Genomic DNA, 27,185 nt, shown 5'->3' with positions numbered 1-27,185 from the left:
TACACGTAGACACACACATATACACACATTATAGAAGCTTACCAGTGAGCTTGTGTAGGTAGGGTCGGTAGGGTCATCCTCAAGGAAACGAGATAGGCCAAAGTCAGACACCTTGCACACCAGATTACTGTTGACCAGGATGTTGCGGGCAGCCAAGTCTCTGTGCACGTAATTCATGTCTGACAGGTACTTCATGCCTGCTGCGATGCCACGCAGCATGCCAACGAGCTGAATCACCGTGAACTGCCCATCATTGAGCTGGCAAAGGAAAAGAGAAGATATCATGGTTCAACTGGATTGCAGAACAAGGTGAATATATATTTGTCTTTCCTTCGTTTATCATTCCCTTGTCAGTTATGTGGACCTATTTTATTTACATCTCATCATTCGCTTTACTGCGTCTTTCATCTTTCTTTCACAATTTTCAGTCGCTGTCTCTGTCTTTAGATGAATCACGATGTACAATCAAGACTAAAAGTTGCAGACCTTGTATCAGCAATGGAAGCATATTAATAAAATAGCTGATTTTGGCGCAAACATTTGCAGAGCAGAGTCTAAGCAGTACTTAACCCGAATATCTGATTAATCCAAAAACAAAACCTGAATACGTGACATGTGTCCTCACCCTTAGGAATGAATCCAGTGCTCCATTTTCCATGAACTCAGTCACAATCATCACTGGTCGACTCTTGGTGACCACCCCTTCCAAGCGGATGATATTGGGGTGGTCAAACTGGCCCATGATGGATGCCTCTGAGAGGAAGTCTCTCCTCTGTCGGTCAGTGTAGCCCACTTTGAGTGTCTTGATGGCAACAATGATCTCACGGCGGCCGGGAAGCTTGAGCCGACCGCGGCATACCTCACCAAACTCTCCTGCGAGAGCCCAGGTGGTGACAGCCAGGAAGAAATAGGAAGGAAGGAGAGGAATGATGGAAAGAGAGAGAGAGAGAGATACAAAGGGTGGGGAGAGATGTATGATGGAAAAGTGGAGGAGAGTGGGGGAGAAGAGGGAGAGGGGACAATTAACTGGTTAGAACCAAGGAGCCAGGGAAGGGCAGCAGGTGTGGGACAGGTTTAACTGCACAAGAAAGCCAGGACTCTAGGCCATAGTCAAAGGACGGTGAGGATGGAGGAGCATATAGTGATTATATGCCAGTAAACTAAAGCGTTTGATGCAAAATGTGAGCTGATGCAGAAACATAAATAACGGCATGTGATGGCGATAGGAGTGGATCGGGGAGTGATTAGGAAGGGTGTCATTTACAAGGGGGAGTGGAGCTAAGCTTTGGAAGGGTCGGAGAAGTAGGCACATGAGGAGGAGATAGGTGGAGATAGAAGTTTGGGGGTTCTGGGGGCGGTGGATGGTTTACGTTTCGATTCTGCACCAAGCATGATGGCCACAGTAATGCGTGTCAACAGCAGTCAATTAAGGAAAATGCGGGCAACGATGGCAGGAATGTCAGGATGGAGGAGGGGAATAAAGAAGTGGGGGGGGGGACGGAAGACGGGGTTGTCACTGCGAATGCTGGGAAGCAACAGGTTGCAAGTAGTAGCCTCAGCAGCAGGAGAACTGTCGGAGCAGTAGTAGCAGTAGTAATGGTAGTAGCAGAAGCAGTAGTAGGAAATCCCTTCTCTGCCATCACAACGCCCTCTATTTTGGCTCAGATACAATGATAAGAAAAATTAAGCTCGCTCGGCACAATCCTGCAGTATTCTCAGCAAGGATATAACTAAAATATATCAAATACATTGAAAATGTTGACCATTTAAACAACAACAACATAACATGTCAGGGAAGGCTCTTCAAGAAGGGAGCTTGCCAGAGGAAGTATTGCGTGCAAGGATTGTGTGTCAAAGTCAAAACTAGCAAGGCTTAATGTATTCTCAAACCAATTTTGGCAATGGGGTCACTATTATATCCTGCCCCTTTCCGAAATATCTTCTACTCCAGGGGAATGTGGGGTAATGTAAGTCAATGCTACTCTGTAACTAAACAAGTTTTAGTAATTGTATTAAAGCCCACATTCGCCCCAGGGGATGCTCCACTGAAAAACTAAAAATATTTTACACAACTAGTAGCATCTGACTGCCAATGGTTTTTAACTTTTTACCCCTCAATTTAAATAATTTAAAAGGAAAGTCAAAACTGAAAGTAGTGTGATATTACAGTCACATACAGCTTCACTTCTGATTTCCTTTGAGTCAAGAGACTGTTGAAATATTTTGTCGAGCAATACTCCTCGACCAAAGAAGAACATTCTTGTCCTTGCACAGCTACTCTCTGGTTCCCTGGAATGGTTTCACAAAGATTAACTTTAGATGAGATAATAGATCTGGATTCCATAAAACTCAACGGCTATTTTAATTGACTTCAAATTAGATCAAATATAATTTACAACTGTATCACAGAGAAAATAAATGTGAAAATTTTGTATGATCTTTAATCTTTCACATTTTTTACAGCTAACAATAGAAAATAATTATGACAAGATAACCAGTTAGAATGGTCACTGTCCAATGTTCATGTGACTTTAAATGTTTTCAGGGTCGTTCTATGTAGTGTCTGTCTGTTTTGCCTTTTCCACAACAAAACAACAATAAAATTTTCTTCAGAATAACGCCTTTGTGTGCAGTGTTTGTGGACATATTTCATATAATTGAAACACTGTTTTTACTGCATAGTAGTCTGAACAGTCAACTTGACAGAGATTGACCAACTGTTTTGTGAGTGTATATGAAAGCACTTTGTGAAACCTGTCCAAGGACTGGGCTCAACTTTCCCAACACAAGTTGAACAATCATCTAACACAAAGGTTGTTCATCTGCACTAGGGGGGGGGGGGCTGTGAATTGGAGTGCCTCTGAGAATCACATCTAATTAAAAAATCAGATTCATATGGAGAAATCTACGAGACTAGAGAGGAATTTCTAAGAGGTGACAAATCAGATGGGGAAGGGGGGAAGGGCATACCGATGAATTGAGTGAAAGTACCGCTTGGTGTGAAGTCCTCTAACGGTATGGCCTGGAGGTGACTAGCAGTCTTCCCCCTGTAGCTCAGGAGCTTTGGTGGGTTACCTGCGCCGATGACCTCCTCGATCTTCACGCAGGAGACATCAATCTCTTTGGCAAACTCCCTCACGGCTTCGTTGGGGTCCTCGTAGGTGAACGGGTCAATGTAGACCTTCATTCCCGGAGTGACTATAGGGGATTCAGTGGCAAGAACAGGAGAGTGAATCTATGTTGCCAAATACGGTTTAATAGCTGTGCATGTCGACACCTAGCAGCACTGGTCCAATGGCATGATATGAGTCAGTTATTTTGGAAATCCACACAACTTTAGTAAACAGTACAGAACTGATCTGGGGTGTGGATTTGGTTTGCTTTTTTCAAACGACATATTTTTAGAGATGCTTAGTCATAAATATGCCAGCAAAGATACTTACTGTATTGCTGTAGTTTCTCTGTGTATTCTGACTCTGAACCATTCCTTTGCTTTCTGTAAAAATAAACAAAAAGAAAAAAAAAAACATAAAATAATGATAATAAAAATAATTAATCATGAGGGTAACAACAAGGGGAAAATATGCCGACAGTGTGGCTACAGATCACTTTGGGTGTCTGGAACTGCATAACCACACACTGCTTTGGAAACAGAAAACAGTTGACACAGATTATATCGGATTGAAACGGCAAGTAAAACTTCAGTCTTTGTACCGTCAACATGAGCAAATTAGAGATACAGACTCAAACTGTTTGCCTCCCTTTCTCTTTCACCAAACTATATAATTCCCTTTGCCGAAGTTACTCGTGATTCTTGCTCCTCAGTTTTCTTTTTCACCCTTCACTTTTCTCTCCTTCTGTTTGCTACTATTTTCCATTTTACCCCATCTGTACTTGGGGAGGTTGGGTGGTGGCTTAAATTACAATGGTGTAGCGAGGAGGCAGGGCTTTTTCAATTACTTTATGTACGCCCTTTGTTATGTAACCAGTAACCAGTGCAATAATACCCGGTGGTGATTTGCATCTTATTTCAAATTCTAATTTGGGTCCGGAATATGCCGAAGCGCAGCATTTTTTTGTTATTATTTTCTCTGTGTTCTTTTATAGCAGTCTAAGCAGTAGTTAAGCCGAGACCCTGCGAGAGACACAATGAAACGGTGTGAAAATAGAGGAGAGTGGTGCGGCAGGAGGGGTGAGCGGAGGGGGAGCCGGGGAGATTATTATTCATTGTAGCGTGACCGATGCCCACGCTTGTCAGCCACTGCCTGAGCATTCTTGAGAAGGGAACTGAGTGGGCGCCTGTCGGTGGTTGGTGCCAACCTTTCACACGGATATTCGCGCACATGTGGCAGTCTGCTTGACAAATAAGTTGTGTAAGGACAAACAAATATGTTTAAACCAAAGTGATGTTACACTTTGTGAAAGGTGTGAAGGGCAGCATTTATCCTCCAGATCCTTCAGACACCGGCACACCTGGGTTCTTTGTGGACACAAAACTGAATATTTGGTGCTGAGATTGGAGCTCAGGCCTACCTGGTCAAACATCTGCTCCATCATGCTGTGTCATGTGAGTAAAGTGATGCTATAATCAAATGTTTACTATTCACAGACTCACAAGACTAACTGATATTCAGTGGCTTTATAGGTGCCATACAACAAACAATCCACAAAGGATGTCCTGGGATGGATTGGAGGACATGTAAACAAAGTTGACATTTGAAGCTATCATGGTTCATTTAAGCTGAACTGAAAATACCCTCTCCAAAATATCCCGCTATTTCAACATGTTTTGGAGGACTGTAAGGTATGAAAAAAGTCATTTTTCTCTGTCATGTCATTTTCAACACTGGATATCCTGGACCGCACAGGTGTCAAACACCGGCCTGGACGGCCGCTTTCCTGCATATGTTCCATCTCGCCTAGCTGCAATACACCTGATTCAAATAAGCAGGTTACTTACCAGGCTTCTTCAGCAGCCAGGAGAATTGAAATTATGCAGGAAAGCGGCCCTCCAAGACTGGAGTTTCACACCTATGCTGTACAGAGTCAGGGGGGTTGCTAAAGCCTATCTCAGCTGACTTTAGGCGAACAGTGGACTACACCCTGAATTGGTGACCATCCAGTCACAGGGCACACATATAGAGACGAACAACTACAGACATCACCATCGAGTGGGAACTGATTCTATGTTGCACGCAAGTCAGGTGAGTGTACCACTACACCATCATGCCCCTCAAAAAATGTTGCAGCTCAACAATCAATTCTACCACTTCTATAATGTGTCTTTGTGTCTTGGTTAACATATATAGTAATTTTTTCATCATACTGTATGTAAATCAGATATATACCTGAGGCAGACAATGGCGATGACCACAACGGCAATGATGAAGACGAAAACAGCAGTGGCTGATCCTACGATAAGGTGTAGTTGCTCCTGCCACAATTTTGGTGGGTCACCTATGGGGCAAAGAAAAAGAAAAGTTGGAAGCACAATTGGGTCAAATTTAGCCTCTCGCACCTATGATGATTCATTTTTGCATATATGTATCAGTTGTACAGCGCCACGGCCCAGTTAAAAAAAGAAACGTGCTTTTTATGGACTGGCAATAATTTGCTGGTTGAGGGGTGGTGTCAGGGCAGTGCAAATTTGGAGCGAGTATATTGCTCATGATACGTCAGCAGCCATCACAAACTCCTCTCTCATTATCATGCTTTCCATATCATCACTTGTGTGCAATTTGTTCAAATCATTCAACAGGATTGTTGTGTATCCTGTTTTTGAGGACTTACTTTGGGCAATGACTTGCTTTATTCTGTGTCGCAATTGTGGATACTGCCACACAAGTGAGTGTGAGGGACGAATCTTGGGGGTATGTATGTGTGTGTATACGTGTGTTTTATTTTATTATTTTTTTTCAGTTTTTTTCTGTGTTACTGTCTCGTGGAGTGGTGGTGGGGGACCACTCGTGTAGTATCAACAAGCTTTATAAGCCTTAAAGCCTCATCATGATCATGGAGGTTTTGCTGCATATACCCCAGAATAACAAAACGGGTATGAAAGTGACGTACTTTGCAGGTTGGTACTGAAGTCAGCTGGGCTGCTATAACGGCCATAACCAGCCACTGTTCGTGCACGGACCTGCACCACATAAGGCGTGCCAGCCTTGAGACCTTCGATGCGGGCATTACTCCGTTGGGCCGTCATTGTATGAGCAATGGCTTCACCTTGATCCTGCAGAGAGACATGGCCAAGGATGAAAAGTAGTGAAAAACATATAAGAAATGTCATACAAGATCCCTGGGTTGTCTCATTAATCCTCATCCCACGTGGATGAGCTACTGTTTCTAGCACGGGTGACCAATTTCACTTTGTTAACTGGTGAAAGGGGAATGAAAAAGTAAGAAGCTGGAATAGTGAGACACGTTATAGCTGGTTTGCTAATCCATTGGGACGAGGGCAAGACAACAAACAGCAGATATACACTGAATGCCTTTGTTTACTCCCTGAGGCACTTCCAGTCACAGTTCTGTGCACCCCTGAAAAATAATTTCTAATGGAAGGATGGGGAGAAGATAGTAAGAGAGAAGAAGGGTAATATGGAAGGCAAAGAGGCAGATGAAGAATAAGGGTTGCAAAGAAAGCCAGAGCAGAATGGCGATATAGTAAATGCTTAGGCAGCGAGAGAATCAAAGAGGGGAATAATTCGGGAAGGATTACGCAAACAAAGATTGGAATGGCGACTTGCTTTGTTGCAACCATGTGTTTATCAGCGGTGGCATTGTTTTCCTCATTTATAAATGCACAGATGACACGGTGACCATGAGTGTCAGTGAAATTGGATTGAATTAGAGGACTTACATTTGTGCTTACCTTCTCATGGTACTTAATCTCATAATCCAAAATGATTCCATTGGGTTTTTCTGGAGGGAGCCAGGACAAACTCATGGTACTCGCTGTGGCTGCCATCAGGTGAACTGTTGGTACTGCAGACGGAGCTACAAAGGGAAAAATGAACAAGGCGAAGCACACTATTTCAGATGTGTTTTTCATTTGGAGAATTCAAGTCCTAGGCTATTGCGTACTCACAGAAGCATAGTGTTGAATTTAGTAAATATCAATCACAGACATCGATGAAACTAGAAGCCTTGTAGAGGTAAGAAGTGGGTGCTGAATACAAAATCTAAAACCACACATAAATGTGGACACTCCATGAACTATGATCTGAACAGAATCATACATGAACTATACATAGTCAGATCAACACAGAGAATTAATATGACAGGGAGGTGTACCACCCACCACAGTTTTCAGGCTTTATTTGCCTTTTCCAGTGATGTGATCTCTATCTCAGTCTCCCTTCCCACTCCTCTCAGTTCAGGTCTGATCTGTACATCTGACTCACTCTCTCCTACATTTACACCTTTGTTTCTTAACTTGAACTTTCTCACTCTGAGTCTTAAAACCTCTCCCCTTTTCCGCACTTAAAACCTTCCTCTGACATTTTGCAGTCTGTCAGTCTTAACTTTTTATCACCATTGCAGCGTTGTATCACTCCTTTGTCTCAGACTCTCTCCCCTTCCTCACCAACACACAAACCCTGCAGGCTCCCCATTCTTGTTAAAACAGGGGATGCAAACCCCACTTTTTGTTCTTTGATGCCCCACCCCTTGCATTTTTCTACTCCAAATCCAGCTTGTGTCTGGGGCCAGGAATCCTTCTGTTCCTCCTCTCCCCTCCTCTGCTCCCCAAAGCCTTTTTTTCTGTCTTTCTGCCTCCCACCCCTGCAAGCCCACCCTATCCCAGACCTCCACCACAACTCTTTCTTTCTCAAAAGACAATGCTTCGAGGGTAGATCCCCTGCTTAGTCCTGCCAGAGGATTAAGCTCTGTCCTGTAGGAGCAGATGTAGAAGTAACCATGGAGGTGGCCTCCGTGGCTTATCACCACCCTTGTATTTATTTTGGTTCTTAAGTTGAATGCACATGCGGGGAAGGTCTTGGGTCTACACCGGTAATAATCTAATCACAGATGATGCACACTTGCCCCTCTTTTCCACTTCTCTTGCTCTGATCTGACCTAGGCTACCATGAATAGACACTGAGTTCTGTCCTTGTAGTGCAGCACCCCTCATAAAACAACGTGGGTCTATCATAAGAAGCTATGGAACCCCCGGGTCCCAGACCCAAAAAGAGAAGGAATTCCCATAGCATCTTTGAGAAGAGTCGAGGCTCAAGGGTAAAGGACAAGACCACAGATTGAAGATGATGGGGGGGATGGGACAACAAACAATCCTTTATGTTTTCTATGCCTACTGAAAGAGGCAAATTTAACAAAGCGTCCAAATATATCCAAAGATATAGCTTTTAAGAGGTCAGAGAACACATTAACAAAAGCCCTGTCTCCAGACTCTCACCTTCAAACATATCAAGCCACATTTGTCTATCTAATAATAACAATAATAAAAAATAAGAATTATAACAAGTGATAATATCATATATTCAACATAACTATCATCAAATGTATATTATAATCCTGCAATCTTCTTTGCAAACGCAAACAAAACAAAAGCATGGCTGATTATGTTGACCTAGTTATTGGTGTTGCTGTAGGCTGGTGGAACAGTGGGTTAGGAACAGTTGGTTGCTAGAATATTGAGATTCAACATGTTGAATATGAATACACTCTCTATTGCTACTTGGAGTTGCGGTCGAACAAAGCAGGCTCTGGTTGTCCTTTACTAAGTATATTGTGAGCAAAGGCCACATTTTCTCCACAGATCAGATTAGACTAGGTCGTAGTGCTGTGCAATATAACAATATATATCTTACGGCAGTATAGTTAAAAAAATGCAGTTCAATATAACCCTTCATCTTTATGGCAATTTTAACATTTCTATTAACGGAAACCTATATTTTCTTTTGTTATCCTCAATTTTTTTTTTCTTTAGTAATATGTATATGTTGAGCGGATTGGGGCCACCACGGACGACGTAGAGACAACTGAACAGATGTTCCGAAGTCAACCGCTGAAAAGATTTGTTTATTAGTACTTTTGCTGGTTAAATGGTAGACATACTTGATTGTTACTTGAAACTTTGTTATTATTTTTATATCCTTTATGTAATTTTAAAGGGAAAACATACTAATATTGGGACACATATTGTTATCGGTATCTAAAATATATTGGGATGTAAAATTCTGTCAATGTCGCACAGCTCTATGAGCTACGCAGATATTTTTGTGTCAGAACTGCACAGTTGCACCTACCAGCCTGATTTGTGGTGATGTTCACAGCAGAAAACTGGGGTGTGTAAGGGCTTTTGTTGGAAACTCCATTGACAGCCTGGATCTCAAAGCTGTACTGGGTATGGGCTTGTAGGTTGCGCACCGCCACTCTGCGCTGGGTCAAACCCAGGTGACGCGGCGAGATATCCACGTTGTCATCGCAGCGGGAACACATCCCCCGTTCAGGCAGGCACTTCTTACAGATGATGTTGTAGAAGGTGTCATCGCGGCCGCCCAGATCCCGTGGTTCACTCCATTCCAAGACAAGCGAGGTTTCGTTCACACTGGAGATGACATTGCGTGGGGCGGAGGGAACAGCTGCGAAAGACGTGATGGAATGAGGAAAATAGGTTGGGAATGAGTCTGAATTAAATCTCCGTGCATAATAGGTGTATCCAAATTTGTCTATTTGACAGTGCAGTCATGTATGAGACAATAAAAATTCACATTTTCATTTAAAATGTATTCAATCATAGTTGCAATCAAAAACGTGTGACCCACCAACGTTCACTTTTGCTCTGGCATTGTTTTCACACATTAATTGGAAAATATTTTTCTTCCTCCTAATGAGTCTGTTCCACTAGTTCCGAAAAAAAAAAATAAAAAAATCCAATTTGAGATACATGCTGACTTCCACTCCCTGCGTGCGTGTGCATGTTTGTGTGTAATTTGGGATGGAGAGCGAGTGAGAGAATCTATTGACAATTCTTATCCAATTACCAGCACCTTATCACTCATTTTACTGCGGGACACTCATCCCCATACACCAACCCACTAACCACCTCACACCAGCAACAGACAGAAAATGTAGATTCTTCCCAGGTCTCCAGTGAGAGCATCATTGCCTATGCGTGCATGTATGTGTTTAATAAAAGCGTGGTTAGTCTGTAAAAAACACTGAGGAAAGATACACTTCTCTTTGAAGGCAGCTGGGCCAGGATGATAACGTTTCAGATAACAGTGGGAAAACAAGCAGAAGTGTTTGCCTTCTGTGTGCTCTGGTGGGAACAAACTCCTGTTCCGAGTGGTGATAAGGATTACTGATGGCCCAAAATCCATGAGGGAAGTTTAGACCTTATGGCCATGACTTTAAAATTAAGTGAGCTGTCCAGCCACTTGTCACCTCAGGATCACCTTTGACAGGCTCGTTCATGGGCCATGGGGAAAAGGACAGACGGATATATATGAAAGTAAAAGCAATCATCACTTACTTGTGCATGGGGAGTCCGGAGTGTCTGTGTCTGAGCGGTAGTAACCGTTTCGACAGGAGCAAACGCTTGCCGCTCCAGCACTGGCACGGCTGTTTGCGGGACAAGGCAAGCAGAAGCCTTCCCCTTGCTTGTACTTGAAGGTGCCAGGGCTGCAAGCTAATGTGGAAAGGTAGAAAGACGGGAAACCAAAAGTGTGACTAATCTTGATTTACTGATTCCAAAAAGAATTTAAATATTACAAGATTAAGTCCAATCATATTTGGACACATTTTCCAAATATGTTTCACTATCTTCCTTCAATGAAAGCAACATTTTGAAAGGATGAGCAACACACATATGCTTTTGAAATCATGTGACCTACATTTGAAATACTGTCTGAAATTGCATGACTCCGATCTTATCAACAGTAATTGGTTAAGCTTGAATTTGCTAACGTGCATTGGTGGACATTCACACAACTGTAGGTTCAGCAACTCTCACATTATAAAAAATTATGCATGGAAGGAGACAGTTGTTTCAAATTAAGACAACAACACTTAGCACAAAGCTATTTGAACCAAAACATGAGAACTAATTTGATGTTTGCATTTTTTTATATAATTATATGAAAATGTACCACAGCCTGACTTCAAACTATACATTTTTCACCAACATCCCAAATAATATGTATTATTATTACAATGTAATGAATGCAGCTTATTCTAACTCATGACTGACATGGATCCAGCTGCATGAGATTGTCTCTCACCATGGCTTCTAAGTTTGATTTATTTTGGTTTAGGCTTCCTGTTAAAAGGTTGGAGGTCGCAGCAGCGAACCACTTATTGCTCCTGTTGCCGCGTTCCTTTTCTCCAAAACTCAATATTAGCACTCGGCCGCCAGTTGGCTGAGTCGTGTACATTAGTCGTGCGCGTGTTTGTTCTTCAACCATTAATCAAAGTTATCCACACCACTGGCTAAAAGGAAGTAGCGCTGGATAAACACATAAAAATGACCTTGACATATAGCCGGCAGCTTTTTGCACGGCCACCAGTTGGTTTAGCCCATGAAGGTTCATTTTAGTTCAGTCCAATATAAAGAAAACCCTAAGCAATTTCCAAACTCCTGGGAGTTAGAAGTATGGGATTTTTTCACATTTTTGCCAAATCAAAGAGGTTGAGGAAGCATCCCCATTAAATTAAGCTTTTTCCCCGTGTTTTAAAGTGCTGATCAATCACTTCTTGCGAGTAAAGAGGTCATCCTCTGCCTTTTATCCATTTTCCCCTAAGGAACCAACTAAAGAATGAGAGAAAAAAGAGACAGGGGGTAGAAAAAAAAGGGAGGGACAGGGAAAAGATGTGGAGGCAGTGAAAATGTTAATCCCGCAAGCGTTCCCCCCCTTCCCTCACTCTCCTGTGTCTTATCCTCTCATGCAGAACATAGAGCTTAAGAAGCTGATTAAAATGAATGGTGAAATTGGAAAGTGTGGCGCAAAGAGAAAAAGAAATAGCAAAGCAAATGAGTGGAAGGGAAAGGAGAGGCTCATCGATTAACAGCAATGCACATGTCCTTACTGTAAATCGGATGGTGTATTAATGAGAGAAATGGCCTTCAGATTAGAATGAAATTAGGTTTGGAGGGGGATGGAAGAGAGTGAGTAGGAGAAAAATTGGGGAGCGAAAGGAGATACTGTCCTTTAGATGAGAAACAGGGAAAAAATGATGAGGGGAGAGCGTATTATAGAGTCATATAAAAAAAACTGAGCACACAAAAAAGATCGGAATAAATAGAGTCCAGTCATGTGAGCCTAAATCATTTTAAAACAGGAATAAATTGGTTTCGAACCATTACGATGCAACATAACTGGTCAGTTCTTTATGTGGATGAGATCCAATACAAGAGTTCATTCACAAGTGCAGCATTGGTAGATTTAAAGACTCTGTATAGAAAGCCCTGTTTGATTTGGGGAGCTATTTAGTGTTTATGAGCCTTTCAGATATTTTTAGACCGAATCAATCGATTTTTGCCTTCAGATGCTCAATGAGCCACATTTTAGTGGAACGCTGAAAACTGCAACAGTAACATATTTTTAAATGTATACCTCTCTAACTTTCTATAAAAACGATGCCGTGTATATATGTGCAGTTTAAAAAGCAGAATTTATGATAGAGCCCTTGTATTTGATTTCAATAGATTGTACAAGTGTCCCTAATGTGCTGACTAGTGATTGTTCAATGTGGCAGAAGAAATGCGCTTGTTCACTGTTCACAAAAAGGAGTCTTCTGAATCCCGATAGCAAGGTGGTTGTGCTGAAAATGCACAAAGTGTGCATACACAGGCAAGTCTCCCTCACCTCTGCTCATCAATAACTTCGCCAGCTCCCCTCTTATCTCATCCCGCTGTCTCTATTTGTCCTACACAACCTGAGCCTAATTTTACGCCCCCGTACCCCTCAACACACACTTTCCATTTATCCTTCCCTCTCCTGCTGTCACCTGCACTCCATTTCAGACGAGACCTTGCTTGGCTAAATTCACCTTGCTCTCAACCTCTGTGAACTCGCTGTGTTCTCCATCAGCCTTGAAACTATCATCAGGGACCTCCCTGCTTTCATAAATAGGCAGCACTCTCCCGCATTTCCATTTATTTAGCAACCAGGTGCCTTGGCTAAACCAAGGTCAGAAGGGCAAACGCCTGCTGACAGTATCATCTAAAGTGGATTCTTCTGACTTGCAGACATTGAATTAATGTTGCATCATTCATATACAGTCCTTTGTGACCAGGATTATATATATATATATATATATATATATATATATATATATATATATATATATAAAATATGAAATGCCCCCATTGATACAGGTTGCTCGTTAACAGACAGATAAGAATTACATTTTGAAATTTTGTTTAGTAACGACTTATGTTAAACCCAACTATGAACTGAAATGTCGATTTCATTGTTTTGCCAATGAATGTTGGGTCAATAGGTTCAAGTTTGTAAGGTTTGGCCTGATGTATTGCTTCATGTCAGATGTAAATACTGACCTTGGCATTGCGTATCCTTCATGGCTGGTTCAAAACCAGCCGAGCAAGTGCAGGCGCCGACGGGGACCATCCATTCCCCATCTCCATTGCAGTACAGTTTTAGTGGCACAGACACCTCCAAAGCATTGGGCACACAAGTTCCAGGTGCAATCACCAAAGAAGTTGCTTCTGCTCCTGTTGCTGTTTCTGGAAAAACTGCAAAGTTTGCAATGGTGGTGGAGCACTTCTTATAAAACACCCTCACTGAGATGAGTGACATGCAAGCCCCAAGGTCCTGGAAGGCCAAGTAGAACCCAGCTTTGGACAAAGGCCCAAAACTTCTGACTTTAGTGTTAACCAGTCCGGAATCAAGCTTGGAAAAGCTTGTATCTGGGGCAATGGTGTCCACTTTCACATATGGGTTTTCCATCCAGAACGGACTGGTTGCTGTGGCTGAGTCAGAGTCAGACTCATAGTAGAAGAGGTTGAAGGTCTCTTTGCAGGAGCCTGGGATGTTTGGGATGCTGTTGCAATCACGTACTGTGAATTTCATCTCCACATATACACGCAGCACATCCTTTCTTGGGATAAAGTCACTGCGTAACCAGTTATTCTGGTTGACTTCTCTTACGTTACATACTTGGTAAGTCCGGATGGGATTCATGGCATCATCATAGCCACTCACTTCTTCCCACTAGAAAAAAGAAATACAAAGATCTTAGACAAGGTTATTGTTATACGTCGTAATATCGAACAAATGGAAAGGGGATAAATATTTGAAATACTGAAACAGGGCGCTCGTAAAATAATAAAGATAAGGTCTTAATTTTGCCCATCAATACCAATTACCAATCAAAACATGACATTGTCTGTGGTGGACAATTTCAGCACTCGCCAGTGGCTGGCCCGTCGATCCGTCAGGCAGCAGTTGGCCATTATTTCTGTCAGTCTTTCACTATTTCAGGCTGGCCCAGTCCATCAGGCATAAGTCGTCAGTCCATCATTGTTAATTTAACCACACTTCCGTCATTGAAAAATTACAACTATCTTCGGAATGTGAGTAAAACACTTTTTTTGTAACTGACAGTTGTACTATAGCAGTGACCAACTAATTTATCAATGATATAAGTGCAGTTAAAATAACGATGACGGACTGGGCCGGTTTGAGCTAATGACGAACTGACGGAAATAATGGACGAATGGTGGGCCGGCCATTGGCGAATGACGAATGAATATCCTACCTGCAGTTCAGCCTGATGCCTTCTTAACCCACAGTCACCACTGCATGACAAACATTTGCATATTTGGAGGACATTGATTCAAAAACAATTACTCTTTAACTAAACTGCAATTATTTTGACATCCTCCGACATGATCGAAAGAGAGTGCTGCTTAATCTTAATACGTCTTCCGTTTGGTTCATTTCGCAACATCTTTCAGTGCTGCTACAGAACCCAAGGGGTGAATTACTAAGGACAAAACTGGATTCAAATTTTCTTAACTTTGATTACCAGCTTCATTAAACGAATGAACGCAAACCAGGCTGTAAAAAGCTTTAGTGTGAGACACTGTAATCTAATGCAATTTTCAGTCGCGAATGAGGACACCACAATTAAATGGTCTCACTTCAAACGCCGATTCCTGTGAGTATAGTGTGTCTTTTTGGGTGTATGTGCTGGGGGACCCGCTCTGCTTTCCGCACAACAGCGTGTGTTCATTTAGTAAGCTTAGCCACCGTTTATTTGCACTGTGCATTTAAACCACAAAGGCAACTCCAAATGTTTTATGTGTTAATGTTATGGTTTAGTCGTTAATCCATACAGATGAAGAATGTTCCCCTCATTTTACCTTATCTCAAGCATCAGATTCAACCTTTGACCTTCTGTTTACGGAAGGATTTTTTTATCTGTTCAAGCTTGATAAAAGTAAATAAAGAAATGTCTTATATACAACTGAATGAAAAGCACTTAGCAATGACGTTCACATAGGAACATTTATAACTTAGACACCACCATGCACCAGTTAATTCCTTTGAAGTGCATAGCATGTTAATTAAGGCTAAAATATGGATGTGAGGAGTACAGGGTTATTCATTTAAGACCCGAGGAACTCTGAGGGAGAGGCATTAGATGGACGTAGCTAAGCCCTGGGATAAAAACGATCGTCGGGCAAAAAGCAAGTACTATGGAAGAACAGCCATAATCACCAGCCCGGTGCATCGGATGGCCAAAAGCAGCAAGTGCTAATGGAGATTTAATTAAGTGTAATACATCACTCACCATAAAGAGCAAAGTATTTGTGTGTATATTATGTTACTATGGGTGCATACTCTCCAGCACAATTTAATGTATGCTCAATATGTGTGCTTACAGAAAGGTCATAGTGGGAGAAAATATTCACATGATCACTTTCAAAGTCTGAATTAAGAAGCTAGGGTGAATAAAGGTTGAGATGAAGCGGGATATTAATACTCGCTATCAGTACTATCACAAGATTGCTGACTTTAACATCACAGATAAACGCACCAAGCGCATTTGGTGTTGATTTGATGTTGCCCCATCTGGTACATTGTTAATCAGTAACCATAGTTACACTCACATGAATCATTAAATGATTTACTTCTTCCCAATTGAACATTTTTATTATTATTTTTTTTTACATTTTAGAAGGCAATAACCATATTTTTCTTCATCATATAAGGTGCAACACGTCTGGAGGAAGCAGGAAACCCCACATTTGGGCTAAATGACATTTATTAGTCATTTTACTAATAAACACCCACTTGCTTCTACATCTGACAATTTAATGAAATCCAATAAGTGGTGAATGGGAAATTCTGCCTTTACAAATATCTTCTGATTGAACTTACAGAAAAATGTAGGAAACATAGCCACTGTTGGAACAGAACTCCATCATAAAGCAAGGACTCCCTAAATACTTATATATGTCTGCTTTTATTGGATTTGTAATGCCAAAAGTGAGCAGGGAAAATTTAGTCTAGCCTTTTGTTGTTGTTTTGTGCAACACTATAAAACAAGATAGAGACATCGTGACTCAGACAAGCCAGGAGAGCCTCTCGGGATAGTGTTGTGTAGTCTGTGAGTGAGTCTATATTGGGGCTTTTTTCGAGTTCCGGATTCAACGTTTCTCTGTGTTTCTTGCTGGTCTCTCCATTTCGCTATGCTTTCTCTGCCACTTTACTGGCAACTCTACAACACAAGTCGATGATAAAAATAAGCATTTGTAAAAAAGCACATGTTATGTCAATAAGAGCAAGATGCAAATTTGGTGATGACCAGCATGTAATAAACATTTCCTAGGCTCTAGTAATGGTGAGTTGGTGAATCTGGAGGCTCTCTAGAGACTCTCCATCATTTTAAAAGGGAGCATCTGTTGCTCAGGGAAGTGTTTTTGAATTTGTATGCTATGTCTCGTTGGTTCTTTGCTGCCACATTGAAGCATGGGGGTTGTCAGAGAACGGGAGAAGAAGATGGACGGCTGTGAGGTGTGAAAGACTATGGTGGGGGTTTGGCCATTTGAGTGTTGCAGATTGTTGCAGTAATCTGGCCCCATTAAGATTCAGTTACGTATTGTAAAAGTAAAGGGAAAAGCATAAAAAGAAGGGTGGATGACTTGGAACAGCTGGGGTGGAATTTCCCTGTCAGTGATTTGGGGTGTAAACAAAATATAAAAACAGGGGCCCCACCTTTCAGAGCACAAGGGCCACAGTGAGAGTGCCACACAAAGGCATTGGGAGGAGTGCTGGTAGGCTTTGAAGTATGGTTGAGGAAAGGTCAAGACTCTTTTTTGGCCTCCTCCTTAAACCATCGTCAAAACCACATGGGAAAACAAAATGAAACTGTCACTGGTACTTTGTGTGTGTGGGATTCCAGTATAGACTACCAAGGCCAGGAGACAGTATAAACTTAACAGACTAATGTATTTTTATATTTTAAGTGTATTTAGGCACATTGAGCATAACACCTTCTGCATATAATGCATATCCGTTTGAATTTGCTGGACAAAGCTAAATCCAGCTCAGTGTTCAGTTCACAGTCACCTTATGGCACTGGAGAACCCAATTTTGGTTGCGATAGTTCTGGCAGCTGTTTTTAACAGAATTTTGGGAAGCGGTGTGGAATCCAAAACTGATATCAGTTTTTCTCTATCATGTCAAATTTTGAGCTATAGGACCCCCTTTTTCTTAAAAAAAAAATAAATAAATGAAATAAAAAGAAATGACTATGCCTGTGAATAAGACACTGAGATGAAGTTGTTACAGGCTTTGAAGAGAAACAAAAAAAAATCCAGTATAAAAAGAATTTACAATGGTATGAACAGGGTTAAAAGGTTAAGGCAAAAGCAAGCACTATTCTTAATTCCTACGATGCTATCTTTCTGTTTGTAGATATTGATAGTACTGAGCTATTGGGAGCTGCACACACCTCTCACAGCACTGTCTCAATTGTGACTGCACAAACAAGTTACCACGTAGCTGTAGATGAGTCCTGTCATAATAATCTGGTCGTACTACAAGTCTTGCTATAGAGCTAGTGATGCTGACCGGGATAGGTTAGTGTGAATCAAACCAAAGCCCTCATTTTTTCTTTCGTTCTTGCTTTCTTTCCTAAGGGTAAACTGTGTTAAAATGCAGGTTTCAAATTTCAAACAAGGGGACTTGCCAAGTCCAGTCCAAGTTAAGTCGAGTCACTTAGATACCAAGTCCCAAGTCAAGACGTTCCCAAGTATTTGGCAAGCAAGTCGCAAGTCCTAAAAATAGCAACTAAAGTCGGACACGAGTAAAGTCAAAGGATTCGAGTCTTACAACTTTTCAATAAACTCACCCCAGTCTCAGGGTGCGAAGTCCAGGCTAATTCTGTAGTTGCCCACTTGGTGTCCATCAGTGTCTCTGGAAACGGAAGCAGAATATCCAGGTCAGATAAAAAAATTTAAAAAAAAAAACAACAATGACAGATTAGAGCAATATAAATTTCACTCGATTTACAACCATTGTCATAAAACTGAAAGAGCGAAAAACTGTTGGAGATAACGCTCATGTCTAAATGATCCAAAGTGCCGATTTGGAATAGGGGGATGGGTTACACAAAAGAAGCACTGTATGTGTTTGTGAGCTTGAGCGGAAGATCTCCAGACAGAGATCCCATTGGTAGATCAGTGAAGTGATGTGGACCATGTTATTGCACCTTCTTGTTAAACTAATTAGCTTTAATTAGACGTGTGCTTGTACACAGACAGGAGAGGGATTTAAAAAAAGAAAAGAAAAAGATTGGGTAGCACTAAGAAGAAAAGGTTCCCGCTTCCCACTGTCACACAAACACACTTACAGTAACGGGTTGTAAAACTTGACATGATATATAAGCCGACAGAAGGCTTGAAAAAGGGGTGATAAAGTTGGGTGACACAAAGGAACAGCTCTAGACTGGAACAAAGGTCAACACGCTTCAATTGGTTTTGCATTCTCACAAAACGAAACACTTTCACTCTTGACTTACAAATAAACACTACGCTTTTCAAGCACAATATGGTGGGCAATGCAAATTCCTGCAAATCCTCTTTTCTACTCTCAAACTCCATTTCCCGGTGTTATGCTAAGTTCTTCTGCTTTTTCTTCTTCCATGCTGCCAGCATTGTGCCAGCAGGGAAGGAGGAAAATAAATATGAAGTATTTTATTACCTGGAGCTCAAAGCACGGCACAAAGCCACTGTTATTATTTCTACCACTGTGCTGTGCTACAAGATAGCATCAAATGCGCTGCTGGTTATTGGGCTTGAGCTACTTCTGGTTATTGACAGATGTATAAAATTCCTTCCCTTTATCTCCCTTTGATGCAATTAATACCAGTAAAGGTCATACTCAGTAGGATTACCCAAACACTAATTAGACCATTTCTATGAATTTGTGGTGATTAGGCCAAGTAAAAACCTATTAAATGCAAATCAGGATAATATCAAAGATTGATTAAGTGGTGTGTTTTAAGGTTTTTAATGCATGTAATGTATTTTCCTTCGGAAACCAGTAAGTCCAGCAGACTGAAAAGGCATGTTCTGTGACTGTCAACATACCTTCCAATTACTTCTTGGCCTGCCGCTGCATTGAAGAGCAAGGAAAGTGACTAACATAACTCAAGTCAAAGACTTTTTTGTGAATTACGACTGGAGATTTAGCATGTGCGTGCAGCTGAGAATTTCTCGTGAATTACAGCACCTGAGTGCTTCGGGTTAAAGTTTCGGACATGGATTTGTGTCTGTTATACTGCAGAGCACAAGAGTTAACAAAGTTTACGACAAAAAGAAACATAAAATCTGATTGTGTATGCTAAAGCTTGCCCCCCCCTCAGGCTCGGAACGATGAAGCCACTGACAACTGTCTCTATGGGAGTGGCTCCGGGAGCTGAAGTGAATAGAATGTACGCGCAGCTGTACAAAGTCAAAGCCTGCATGCTTTGTCAACCATTCTGTGCCTCTGTGCTGATGCTGAAAATGCTTTAGAAAAAAAAAAAAAATTACAAAAGCAGTTTGCTTTTGTTAATGCTCTCTCTTTGTATGACCGCACCATTTGTCTCAAAGAAGCGCAAACTTGTGTTTTCATCTCACAAAGTGTGTCAATGGATAGCGCGGTAGAATTTCCCATGACTCATAAAAATGACAAATGGGTTACTTGAGGACTGTTACTGATAACTATGCAGGTAGTAAGTAAGCTGAGTGGTGGAAATGATACACCTCCGCTGACTGTTGTGTTTTATTATTATTATGACTGAGCCGTTTGTAGGTTGCGCCAGGCTTATCATTATAGCTGACCTTGCTGAGAATGACACGCACAGTGGAACAGTATGGTACAGAAAGGAAGTAACAACGAGGTAGAAAGAACGAGTGGTGTGGAAATAAAAGGGAGTTATGCAAAGCACACACCTGTGCAGTTTGACTATGGTTTGGATCATTCAGGAGTATGCACTAACACACGCACCAACCCCTCGTTCCCGATGCATCTGCATTGTTGGAGCTCACCATGCCCGAGCTTGAGTTTGAGAGTGTGTAGGTGTGTGTGTGTGTGCATTCATACGTGCTTGTGTGTGTTTGGTGCAAAGCCCTGTATTGTGTCAAAAGTGGAGCACCAATTCGGAGTCAATGGGACAGAGCAAAAACCCCAGATGACCACACTCTAACCTGGTCAATCCCAACCAGTCAGTGGGTACATCATTTTTCTGTGTTGGTTCGAATGACAAATCAGACAAAAGAAGTTCATGCATATATAATTTTAATATTCATGACTTTACATTTAAACTAAAGGCACCTGGCACTGTTACAGAGGTGTTGTTTTGTTTGACTTTTTTTGTTTGAAATCTTCTCAACCCAAGCTATCAGTGTGCCTTTAGTGGGTGAGTTAAGAAAACCAGTAGGACAGGTTGGGGGGGGGGGGGGAGCCTAATGTCAATAAGAGACCATCCCCAGTATCAACAACATGCTTCGATTTACCTTTTAGCTTCCCTAAATTAACATTATTTCATTACCCTGCTACAATTCTGAGATGTGTGAACTGAGACGTGTTGGGATTGTAGCTAAGAGGACGTGGAAAGGCAAACAAAGTAAATCAGGTGAATGATCATGCAAAATGTTGGCTGTAAAACACACAGACACACACACAGGATGGCCTAAACTTCTTATCACCTGATGTTTACTTTCTCTGACGTGAAATATTTTCAAAGGTTTTTGAGTGATATGTAAAACTTGCAGGATACCGGGGAATGTTTTTTAACTTTTGTTGCTCACAGATTCTATTCAATTAGCATGTATGTGTTTCAGTAGTCTGGGGAACGCTTTAGTAAAGTATTCATGATTGAGGTCAAATGCACCTGGGATTAGCATAACAAACATAGCAGCGACATTTGTCTTCGCTGCATGGACTGATTGTGTGTGGGGAAACGTAGGAATACAAATGAATGATCATAAAGGTGGTGTACACACACACACACACACGCACACACACAAAGGTAAGGTGTATGCAAAGCACCCCTGCACCCTCCCTTTAATCATGTAATGACAGGGCTAGGCTAATAACAGGGGAGGGCACTGAAGCATTCATCCCTATGGCCGCATCTAAACACACGCACACACATAAACTCAACACACAGACAAACACAGCACTAGGAGTTATGACGCCTCTTAAAATATGTCTTTGTTCATACAAGACAAGTAAATAGTAGAAGTAAATAATAGAAAGACTAATTGAGGGGACAGGTGAGGGTGCTAGCTTGAACGTCTCTCTGTATGGAAAAAGGAAAGCAAATTTGTCAAGTCACGAAGGCATCAATGGAAGACTCCACTCTCAGAATCAGAATAGCATTGCCCTCCGTGAACCAGGAAGTAGCATGCGGACAAGCAAACAGGTAGATAAACACAAATATGATCCTCCAAAATATTTGGACTAGCTGGAAGCATGTGCTCTACTGAGTGATCTTCTAGAAATAGATAATCCTTGTAAACCTTAAATGTTAGACATTGGCTTGTTTTCTGGGGTGTATAAAAATATGGCGCATTCTAATATCAGCTGTCATATTATTGAAACATGAATGTTGCAAGATGAGTTTAAAAAAATGTCATATTAAAGGCTTTAAATGTATAATGACTCCCTGAAATCCTTCCCTTTGGGCCTCCTCCTCCATAGCTTAATTATCTTCTTCTTATCTTTTTTTTCCCCTGGATTGCTTTTGTTGCGTTGCTGCGCAGTCAAACACGACAAGCACACAGTAACCTGGCATGGGTTGGCCACTCCATTAAAATACTGCGGCGCCTGGTTGCCAAACACTTGAGCCTCTGTTTAGCCACAGAAACAGAGAAATGTGTCAACATGGAGTGTGAGGACCCCACGCTCAACTTATTAGCGCTATTAGCTTGATTGCTTTGTGCGCTATCTTTGTTGGCACGCCTTTTGTCATCCACAGAGGCGTTGTGGCACAGAAAGAGGAAGAGGAGGGACAAAAAGAGAGCATGAGAAGAGGTGCTATTGAAATTTAAATTGTTCAAGCAGTCTTTTTGCCTTTGTATGGGGCCAGAGAGCCGTGATTAGGAGAAGTCCACCCCCCCCCTTTTTTTTTGGGCAAAACCTCCCCTTTAACACGCCACACATGCACTCACGCGCACACCCACACACACACTGGGACGGTAATTGGTTGCTGTGACATAGACGGGCCAAGGAGGTGATTCCTCTGTGGAATTCCTGAACAGACTTGCCTCCCATGACAAATGCTCTCCTTCGTCTGTCTACACACACACCCCTACACACGCACTCACACACATACTTCACCCCACTAGCACTTTGTGTCAGTCATGGCACAATGGCTGACACACAAGACGTTTGCGGTGTGTTTGCGCTAACAGGGTTACACTACTGAAGCCAAGCAAATAAGCGCTCTGCTTACCTTGCTGTCTCTGTCTTCCTCGTGCATCATCGCTCTCAGTGGAGAAGTAGGATGAACTGTCTTTGCCCTTTGCATTCGTCACAAGGCGTTTGCCCTCAATTATTTCCTCCCTCATCAAGCTCATTGCTGCTCGAGTTGCGACAGCATCCCTCTCATTTTGAATTTAAAAGTTTGAGTCAACAGAGGTAATTGGTGACGAACCGCGCAATGCAAATTGCATTAATAAGTGCGTGTTTGTGTTATTGCTACCAATCATGCTTTTGCCTTTTTCAAGGGCTAATGAAGTCTAGCCTAGTTCCTGCATTGCTGATGGAATGGGCCTCTTTGTCTTTGCCTCCCCCATCTTTCATCTCGTTCCCCTAACCCTGCCGCTAGTCGCCCTCCCCATCCCCTTCTCTCACTAACTCCCCTAATTACAAAGCAAAGAGGATCTGACGAACAGGTAGCCCCCGGGCCAGCTGTCTGTAAACCAGGTGTGCCTCTCCGTGTGAGTACATGCGCGCCAGGATGTGCCATACGCAAGACTATGCCCTTAGTTTAACTCATTAGAAGCTTTCCTTTTGTAGGGTATATATATATATTGAATCAGGTATGACAAGACTAGGCCAGTTTAGTGTGTGTTTGTTGATGGTAACAGGAATATTCGGATAATATGATTTAATAATCAAAAAATAAAATTAATGTCAATGGGAATATTAGTGTGATATGATTTGGTCAACCAACAATCGCGTTGTTGTTTTTATATACTCCCAGCGGTTCTACCATGTTTGAATGTGATTGAATAAATCACAGCATCACTCATTAACACCATTGACAGATTAAGTAATGTATACGCAAACACAGAAGGCACAGCTGTACGTGAAGCATTACCACTTGTTTTAATGGCCTCTGCACTCGCCTTCTTTCATTGATCCAAGACAATCTATTGTCTCCAAAATCCATCTCTAGATAGGGTCCATGTGATCTGTTTCTGCATCGTCCCATATGGGAGTGTTTTATTATTGTCCAAGTGAAAATGAAATATTGTTACACTTGCCCAATGGATTTGATTGATTTGAACTGTTAGCTTTCTAGTTGTTGCATAGAACAGTGTGTAACATTTAAGATCTGATAAGGTAATGTAAAAGGGTTGCCTTTCCAACCTTAACATTCCACATTTATCTTCCTGTCTCAGCATGCCTCTTCATCGAACATGTGTGCTGTTATCTTCATACATGTGCTGCTCTCACAAGACTGCTTACTGGCTGATAATGTTTTGCATTTTAACACAATTCTGCCTCATAGGGTGCATAAAGCTTTGAGGCTTTCCTGTAAAACTGTGTCAGGATGAGTCATCACCGCTGTGCTGATTCATGAGATGTTGTCTGACATAGTCAGCTTGTTACGTAAAATTAGGATTTTTCACATGCCGCTAATCACAGTGTCACATGTCTGATGCTGACATCATAAGTACAGCTTTCGTCAGAACAAACATATACTTTTCTGTTTGGATTTCTCTCAACAATAAGGGCAATAAATGCTGAACAATAAATTAGACCATACCAATTTTATACAGTGTTTTTTTTTGTTAGCGGAAGCAAAGGTTGCTCGAGAGAGTTAACATCAATTTGTAAAAGCTAAGGGTATCAGGTTTGTATTTAACCCCATCCGGGATATCGGCACAGGGCCAGATTTCTCAGCGGGCATGTGATGTTTACATGACATTACATGGAACCACTTCCAAAAATGAAGCAGTCTTTACCCTTGAAGTAATTTCTCCACTCCTATTTTTGATGTTTTACATTCATCATAGAGACGACAGGAAGTACTGTTTCAGTCTGAAATTGGATTGCTGTGAACAAACACCGGGTGACTTGAACAGTGTTTGCCTCTGCGTGCGATGCCTTGATGCCATCATCTGATTTTCTGGTGAATGACTCAGTCGTCTGCGACTGAAAAAAAAAATACAAATAAGCGGGCGGGCGGGGAGCACGCTCGCCTTCACCCTGCGGATCTGCATATGGAAATAGCGATCTCCTTGTCAAATTCTGCCGGCGTTCGCGTGTGTGCGTTTGTATTAGTCAGCGTGAGAAAGCAAGCGAGACCGTGTAATCTAGACTGTGTGTGTTCCTTTGTGTGTTCTGGTTTGTAAATCTACAGTTGTTGATTTCACTCTATTTTACCTCAGCCCCCCTAGAGAGGCGGTATTACCTGGTATAAGACTCATATTTTTACCCCAATGTGGAGTAAGTGCAACCTCAGCAAGCACTGATTGATTTATGAGACTGTCACGGAGATGAGAGGCAAACACACAGCACGCGCAAGCAGAGCGCATCTCAAACTTCTATTAAAAGACTTGAAACAAACCAAAATAACAAGCAGGCAACACTCATCCAATTTCCAACTTTATCATTACCAACATTCAACCATTCCTATTTAAAAGGCATACTGTAAAATGGATCTGTTTTGTGTATGTCTTAGAGAGACAAGAAATAAAAAAAATACCTGCCACCTCTGCCCTGATTCCACCAAGGAGAAGAGTTATATAGTGGACGCTTGTTTTTTGTGATTCCTGTGCTAAAAGTTTCCAAAATAACTCAATTGTACCATCCCACTTCATACAACATCCTATCATACACCACCATTAAAAATATTTTAAGGGTCCATGTCGTCCACTGATTGGTACATTAGAGAGTTGACATTTCCAGAACACAAATCCAACAAAATTTTGGAAGTGTGGGAGAAAAGAAACATTCCAAGCAAGAGAAAAAGGAAGAAAGACAGATGGCCATGCAATGCAAAAAAAAAAAAAATTGACATTGAAGGTGGGGGGGGGGGGTCTAAAGGTAACAAAGGAGACAAGACAAAAAGCGGAAAGAGCTCTCTCATTAAAAACAAACAAAAAAAAAAACGCACCAACTCTGCTTTCATTGCCACAGTCGTTTTGGCATACTGACATACATCGCCCTTTAGAGAGATGCTGTGTGTTTGCACTCAGACAGCTACAATGACTTGTGTGTTCCCTCAAGTGTCTGTGTCTCACATGCAGCCTGATGGTGCCTGTTTTTTTTTTCTCATTGCATTACTGTAGCCCAGGGAGCTATCATCTACTTCGCTCCCATCCTCCCTGTGGTTGCCTTTTTTTTTTTGACTCTCCAGTCCTGTGCGAACCTCGGTATCCACAATCAGAAAAAAAAAACACATCCAGCAACCAAAGGGGCAATGAGCTATAAGCAACATGTTCTTGCAGGAATTTTAATCTAACCATTTTGCTGCATTGTTTGTGTGAATCCAGTCACAAGAATGTCTGTGAATAAATTAGTGTGTTCTTTAGCCCAAGTCTATGGTTATTGGACTGTCTCACTGTGGTATAAACACTCACATACTTTTTGAAACTGGGGTGGCCTGTTCAAGAAGATTGTGTGCGAGTGGTTGCCTCGCAGATCCAATAGCCGATTTCAGAAAATGTGTGTCAGCAGTGTCCCGACCAAAAAAGAGAAAGGTATGACGAGCACGGGAGCTCATAATGTGCTAATGCACATACGCCATGCACAGTGCGTAAATTTATGTAAACATTATTTGAACCATTACAAGTAGAAAGAGAGAAAGAGAGAGAAAGTAGCATGTGTGGTTCTCTCTCTCTCTCTCTTTCTCTCTCACGCACACACACAAATCCCGTTTATTCATTAGGCTGAACTCCAGAAAGAGCTCGACCAGGTCTATTGAATGAAAGCCACAGCTTTTTGAATGGCTGAACACCACAAGAGCACCGGGCTTCGTCTCTTTGTCTCAATAGTTACTCAGTGTCTTTCTTTTTCATGTAGTCGCCTTTGTGCAATTTTTTTCACCATACCGTCATCTGCCATGGTATCAGATCACTTTCCAATACACTTCCAGAACATCAAGTAATGATCATGTTAAATCTAATTAAAGATTTCCACTTCCTGTTACACCCGGAACAGCTGCCTGCGAGTCTGCATAAGGGACAAAACCCAAATGCGGTCTGCATGTTCCACATACCAGTGGCTTCCAATTACTTTAACACAGTTTGAAAAACACTGCGGTGGTAAAAACCAAAGGTCTTTGAGGTTTGCTTGTTTCTTTTCTGCTTCTCATTGGAAATGTATAGACAGGATAAACAAAGAACAGAATTAAAATTGGACCGATTCGTGCTGACTTGACTCTTGACTAATTACGTGGTGAGATACTGAGATACTGAACGGTAATTATCAAGTCCATTATTAATGTCTCATTAATTTTCCAGGTAT

The 27,185-nt window shown here is 41.7% G+C and overlaps 1 protein-coding gene across 14 annotated transcripts in view; it reads right to left on the bottom strand.

Annotated features, from left to right (window-relative positions):
• ephb3b (eph receptor B3b) overlaps positions 1–27,185 on the bottom strand; it is a 52,909-nt gene that overhangs the window by 7,674 nt on the left and 18,050 nt on the right. For 3 of the 14 annotated variants that reach the window (XM_088312345.1, XM_088312354.1, XM_088312349.1), the window contains exons 2-12: positions 18,346–18,410; positions 13,523–14,195; positions 10,496–10,651; positions 9,267–9,602; positions 6,860–6,996; positions 6,070–6,232; positions 5,349–5,457; positions 3,444–3,496; positions 2,971–3,210; positions 626–873; positions 43–258 (exon numbers count right to left, since the gene is read on the bottom strand). In XM_088312345.1, the coding sequence (XP_088168471.1) occupies positions 43–258; positions 626–873; positions 2,971–3,210; positions 3,444–3,496; positions 5,349–5,457; positions 6,070–6,232; positions 6,860–6,996; positions 9,267–9,602; positions 10,496–10,651; positions 13,523–14,195; positions 18,346–18,410 (2,396 nt within the window). The remainder of the gene's footprint in view (positions 1–42; positions 259–625; positions 874–2,970; positions 3,211–3,443; positions 3,497–5,348; positions 5,458–6,069; positions 6,233–6,859; positions 6,997–9,266; positions 9,603–10,495; positions 10,652–13,522; positions 14,196–18,345; positions 18,411–27,185) is intronic. The other 11 variants (XM_088312351.1, XM_088312353.1, XM_088312355.1 and 8 more) reach the window with 6 other exon arrangements.

Source organism: Idiotropiscis lumnitzeri, chromosome 13 (assembly GCF_059441095.1).
Source record: "Idiotropiscis lumnitzeri isolate Australia: NSW breed Sydney's pygmy pipehorse chromosome 13, RoL_Ilum_1.0, whole genome shotgun sequence".
NCBI lineage: Eukaryota > Metazoa > Chordata > Actinopteri > Syngnathiformes > Syngnathidae > Idiotropiscis > Idiotropiscis lumnitzeri.
The sequence above is the reverse complement of the archived record's forward strand: the minus strand, read 5'-3'. Positions and strand labels throughout refer to the sequence as shown.